At 38.8% G+C, this 6,000-nt stretch overlaps 1 protein-coding gene across 3 annotated transcripts in view; it reads right to left on the bottom strand.

Annotated features, from left to right (window-relative positions):
* Window positions 1–6,000, bottom strand: part of SHOC2 (SHOC2 leucine-rich repeat scaffold protein) — a 68,284-nt gene that overhangs the window by 22,817 nt on the left and 39,467 nt on the right. For all 3 annotated transcript variants that reach the window (XM_014959426.1, XM_014959435.1, XM_014959444.1), the window contains exon 3: window positions 2,591–2,728. In XM_014959426.1, coding sequence (XP_014814912.1) covers window positions 2,591–2,728 — 138 coding nt within the window. The remainder of the gene's footprint in view (window positions 1–2,590; window positions 2,729–6,000) is intronic.

Below are 6,000 nucleotides of genomic sequence, written 5' to 3'. Positions count from 1 at the left end.
GGGGGGGGGGGGGGAAGGAGGGCAGGAGTCCTTTTTGAGGGGAGGAAGAAACAGAAAAGGAAGGGGGCTGTTTGTTTTTTCGAAGCAGCTTGACAAAAACATCCTTCTCAAGAAGAACAAAAAAAAAAAACCCAGGCCTCCATTAAAAGGGTGTCGGTGGGGGAGGAGAGGACAGACCTGGCAGTAATGGAAAGTCTGTTCCATAACAGGAGGCTCAGAGTACATTAAATATTTATAATGAGCAAATGCGCTTGGGCTTTCTTGTACCAGTGACCCCCACCCCAGTTTGACTGAACTGGGGAAACATTAATATATAAGTGCTATTAAGTATAGTGAAACCTGGCAGCGTGTACACGTTGCAGGAGGAGGCAGTTGTGCCAAACTCCAGGTAGATGCCCACCAGCAGGAGAAGGGATGGGGAGGCTGGAAGGGCTGTCCCACAGCCCCACCACGCACCATGGGCTCCTCTGGGTGCTCAGAGTCTCTCGCTGAACAATCCTAACCACAAAGCAAGCTGTAATCTAAAAAGATCAAGCCACAACTTGCTTTAATGTTGAACCAAAACTGCGATGACTAAGAAATAAAGCCGATGTTGCTGAACTGGCTACGGCTGCCTCGTCTGTAACATGCATAAATGTAGGTTGATCATTATCATTTACGCTGGAGTTTAAAAATTTTCCCCTTCAGTGTTCGGTTCTGGCTGTTTGCAAATCACATGTGGCATAAATATTGATTTCTGATTTTAAGTTTTTAGTCTGAAGAGAAATGCTCAGCTACTACTGGTCGGTCAATACAAACAATAGGTATTTTTCCAGTGGAGCAAAACCTGAACCAGTGTAAGGTTAAAGACACGACGGCGCAGTGCTGCCTCGTACCATTATTCATCTGTCTTTGGTGGTTTGTTGAGCTATACAGCATTGATATTCAGCTCAGATAAGCACGTAGAGAGACAGCCATATACATTTAAAAATAAGTAACTTCAGAAAAAAAAAAAACACCAAACTGTAAAGACACTGCAAGGGAAAAACAAACCAAAGAAAACAGGCAGAAATCCAGTCCAACCAGGTATGAACCTGACTCAGTACAAACCGCCTAAGCTTACAATAACTTTCTGAAGAAATAGGTGAGTCCTAACTCTCTTGATTGCAGAGTCAGCAATTCCCAGTCTATCAGAAATGACTTGCTGGCCCAAGTAACTCTGTGCCTCTCCTACCCAAAGACCTTTCCCAGTACACACAGTCTTGTAGCTTATTATAAGCAAGATTTTTGTGGTTCTCTGAGAAGCTCAGTGACTGCCAGTCACTGAACAACTCAATATATTGTAATATTTTCCTGCAGTATAATCAACAGTAGTGGTTTATAAGCCCTGACAATGGAAATCTCACACTTGCTTAGAGATCTCTCCCATAATTAGCAGTTTATCCAGAGAACTCAATTCCTAAATATGACAGGTACACCACACATCAATTTTATTTAAAACAACTTTCAATCAGATTTACAAAATAGCTACAAAAATAAAGGCTGTGCTTATGAATTGTGTAAGTTAGATGCAAATTCCAGATGGAACGGGATCCCCAGGATTTAAAAATATCATCAATCCAGGAAGGAAGTTTAACTCCAGTGGATACTTCATCACCATAAACTCTGTTCAGGTCAAACTTTCCAAACAAAAAGCCACAGTAGCTTTACACTCAACAATTTAACACCAGAAGAAAAGCTGGAGTGTCGTTAAGTGGTTCCTCACTCTTCTGCTCATTCCCTTTACTATGTGTTAAAGTACATTAACGAAATGTTCAGTATAAATATTGTTTAAGTGATAATGTTCATTCTTCTGAGCATGTTCTGGTGATGAATAAGAGCTTAAAATCATGATGGCCTTGTTTTTTGTCTTTTTAAATCACAGCATGCATCTTTCTCTGCCATCTGTTAAAAACTGATTTAATTAACTAGAAAAAGTCATATTTTGTTGTTTCATCCTATATTATATTCTGAAACCGACGAGGACAGTGCTTATTTCAGTCTTATTTCTAATCTGAGTTGCATTTTATTCCATTAGAACATGGACTTTGTGGACTTGAAAGGTTTTTTTTCAATTGTTCTATTGAAAAGCATAATATATACAGAATTCATTTCAAACATTTATCTTTTTAGTTCTATTTTTCTTTAGCCAAAGACATTAGTTAAAACTATCTGCCAAAGTATTACTCTTCAACTAAGTCTTTTAGCCTTTTGTTCCTTTATATGCTCTATTTCATTACAGAATGAACAGCCAAGCTATAGATATTTATTTATAACCACAGAACAGCTTACATCAGAGTCAGAATTGATGGATTTTTTCCCTTATAGCTCTCATTCCTAGACAATGCTGCACCTGGCAGCACCGTTAGATTTAATAACATCATTCAGAAAGCTAGAAACTACATTTAAGGCAACATGCACACCTTGCTTTTGATCTCAAGTGCGAAGCTGCCTTGAGCTGAACACCAGTCATTCCACAGCCACCAACCCAATACTCATTCTTAAATTTGTTCCTCTTACTGAATATTTTGAAATAGCAATTTATTTTCTCTTCTCCAGCCTCTTCACGTACCTATAGTTTCTGGCAGGTCCAAGAGCTCATTGTGCTGCAAGTCAAGGTTGGTGATCTGCGTGCAGCTTCCAATCTCTTCTGGAAGATGTTCAAGCTGATTGTGCGCTACATCCAGCGTTATGAGGTTACACAACTCACCTAAAAGCACACAAGAAAACCAAAACATCAAGTTCTTTAATGTACAGCTCTAGACAATGACTTCCAAACAGAGATTAACAGAATCAAACAGATTTGGGGATAATCTGAAAAAAAGTTATTGCCACCATAATAAAATAAGGCATTACAGGAACATAATTTCATCAGTCATATCTAAAACCTGATCAACAATTTTTAAAAACTCAGTTATAAGTTTTTATAGATTATCTGAACAAATCTCACTTATTGATTTTCTTCTGACAGTTCAAACTGTGGAATTAGAGTACAAAACACACTTATTCAGGCTGACCAGAAGTTTAAAACATCACAGAGCGAGTGGGCTGTACTGAACTTTGAGAAATTAATATCTGGTTTTATACCATGAATTGCTTTCAGGCACAAAATCAACAATTAAGAGATATCAAAATTATATGGCTGACAACCTACATAATCCACCCAAAGTCCCGAGTGCTATTTTTAATCATTTTTAGTCATCACAAAAAAGGCAACATATGATAAGTAAACTGTAAACCTATTTACGCAGATTATTATATTTTATATATGCAAGCAGAGCTACAGCAAATAAAAGTTTGAAATAAAAGGCTTATCTGTTAAGCCTTAAAAAAGATTGAACTTGCTTAGTTTAGAGCTACTTTACACTGAACTGCTTCATTCCTGACATTTACACCTTAATTTAAAAGTACAGGTAGGCACAATTCTCTATCTACAGTAGTTTCACCTGTTTTAATGACAAACGTACTATGTTCTGAGCAATAACTTGCTGGGTTTAAAAAAAAAAGTGTGCATGAATACAGGTAAATGCATTCACATCTTTTGGCATCCAATGGAGATGAAATTAATGCAAATTATTTGAACAGCCTCAACTCTATCCAGTAAAGATGAGGTCACTGCATTTGTGTAGAAGAGCATGACTCAGTGAGTAACAAATTTGGAAGAGTAGCAAATTCCTTTTGAGGACTGAATGTCTATTTTTAAGCTTCAGTGTTGTATCTTTGACACAATCCTTTAAGGATTTTCCCACAGGCCTGCAGGACAAGCTTGGGCAAGTTCTGACGTGTAGACTGCCTACCCATTAGATCAGAAGATAATCACAAATAATAGCGATTTTAAAACATTGCAAAATATTTACAAATTCAGACTCTGTATTAAGTTGCAGGTGTCGTGTAGCCACAACATTTAGTACGTATCACAAAACAGTTGTGAAAACCCACCAAAAAAAAAGCCAATCCCAATAGCTTCATTTATCCTTTTTACTTAGATAGTTTACATATAACTGATCTTATTTCCTGTATTTATTAAACCAAATTGGGATGCTTTTCTAGAAACTAGACAGATGGAAATGTAAAGGTGGTTCTTAAGCAGCTCATCCATCACTGTGTGTGTGTCCCCTCTCAAATCAGCATTCAAGTGTATTGCAGGCAACCAGAGTCAATAGTCAAAGAGGCTGTATCCAGCACCGCATGAACCACATGTTTTAATGCCATTAATATGCAGAAAAAAAGAAATTTCAGAAAAAAATTGAGGAAGAGTTAATGTTCTATGGTAGGAGTATCTTTTTGTTATTCATGAAAACAAGTGGGCTAAGTGTAGAAGGCAATAGAAGGAGGAAGAAAAGCCTGAGGAAGACTTTAGAATCCCTCCCTCTAAACAAGCCAACCAAAAAAGAACCCCACAAATCTTTACTAAGATAACTCAAGAACATTCCCACACCTTGGGGCAATAGTTTTCACTTTATGTTTGCTGTTTTCATTTGTTTTCACTTCAGACCCAAACCAATGATGTCAAACTTGAAATGTGGCATAAATTTCATTTCATCACACCGATTTCTCATTTACTTGACTCTTCCCACTCTACATCTGCTGAAGTCGAAGAAAGACTTGGGTTTTTGCAGCAACATTTGCTGCACTTCATTTTTGCACCTGCTGAAAACTTCGACAACAGCAAGCTACATGTTTGAAACAAACATCTCACCAGCTAATTCTGCAGCAGGAAAAAATAAAAGAGGCACCCATGTTTATTTAGCCAATTATGGGCAAGCTAACTGTTTGGTTTAATTTGGATAGCCGTACTTAATACTGTTATATTAAAAATACAGGCATTGTTTTTAAAAAGGAACACTGGTAAACAATAAAAATTTTGAATGTTAAAACAGACCGAGGGCTGCCCAACACATTTTTGACTTAGAGCAGAAATCAAGCAAAAATTAAAGCCCAGTGACTTAGGGAAAGCAATTTCAAGAGATATTATAATATCCAGCTCTCAGTTCACATTGCTCAGTAAAGAATCTTACTCTTGGACACAGTTAATACTTATGGTTTGACAGCATCTCACCAAAATGTTCTTTTCTTTCCGCCATAAGGGCAGAGGGAGAGGGGAGGTGAAGTGCTGTTGGCACTGAAATTTTTTCAATACTTTAACTTGGATTGTTAAGACACAACACAGTGAGCGAGCAAGTCCACAAAAAGCTCTCAAGGTACATTTCTCCTGTGACTCTCCATGACGTATGGAAAAAATTCTTACATCCAATATGCTTAAAAAGGTGAAAAATGTTTAGGTGATGCATTAGGGGCTCATCTTCCCGTGCAAAGGCACAGTGAGGACCAGCATTGGGCAGGAGAACTGGGCTGTCCCAGGAAAGCCATCAGCCCCACGGCCAGTGTGAGACCCATCACAGTGTGTAAATGAAAGGCTCAACACAGCACCTTGAAGACTGAGGGCTGTTACTGCATATGGGGCTTGAATATCTACTATGAGGTACAAGGAGAACAACTCGGGACATTAAGAGTTGCTATGGGGCCTTAAGGAAGGGGAAAGGGAGGAACCAATGTGGTTTAGGAAGGACAAGTGTGGGAAAATAGAGGGGTAAGTAAATCACAGAATCACAGAATCTTCTAGGTTGGAAGGGACCTTAAAGATCATCTTGTCCAACCGCCAACCTAACTGACAAAAATAGACACCCACACAACAAACAAGGAGCATCATCACTAAACCATCGCCCTGGGCAGCCCATTCCAATGGCTGAGAACCCTTTCAGTGAAAAAATTTTTCCTAATATCCAGCCTGAACCTACCCTGAAATAGAAAGGTCCAGCCCTTAACAAACCAATGCTGGTCACACCCTGTGCCCGATCAGCACCATCTGCCCTGTCTTCTCCTTAAACTCTATTTTCCTGCTGAGGGGCTCTCTGTTCTGAGCCCACAGAGATCTGGGTACCAGCAACACTGCCGTTAACGTGACCAACACTACTGAAAACA

This window comes from Calidris pugnax, unplaced genomic scaffold (assembly GCF_001431845.1).
Source record: "Calidris pugnax isolate Ruff unplaced genomic scaffold, ASM143184v1 scaffold4, whole genome shotgun sequence".
In the NCBI taxonomy this organism is placed as follows: Eukaryota; Metazoa; Chordata; class Aves; order Charadriiformes; family Scolopacidae; genus Calidris; species Calidris pugnax.
Note: the sequence above shows the minus strand (reverse complement) of the source record. Positions and strands in the feature narration are given on the sequence as shown.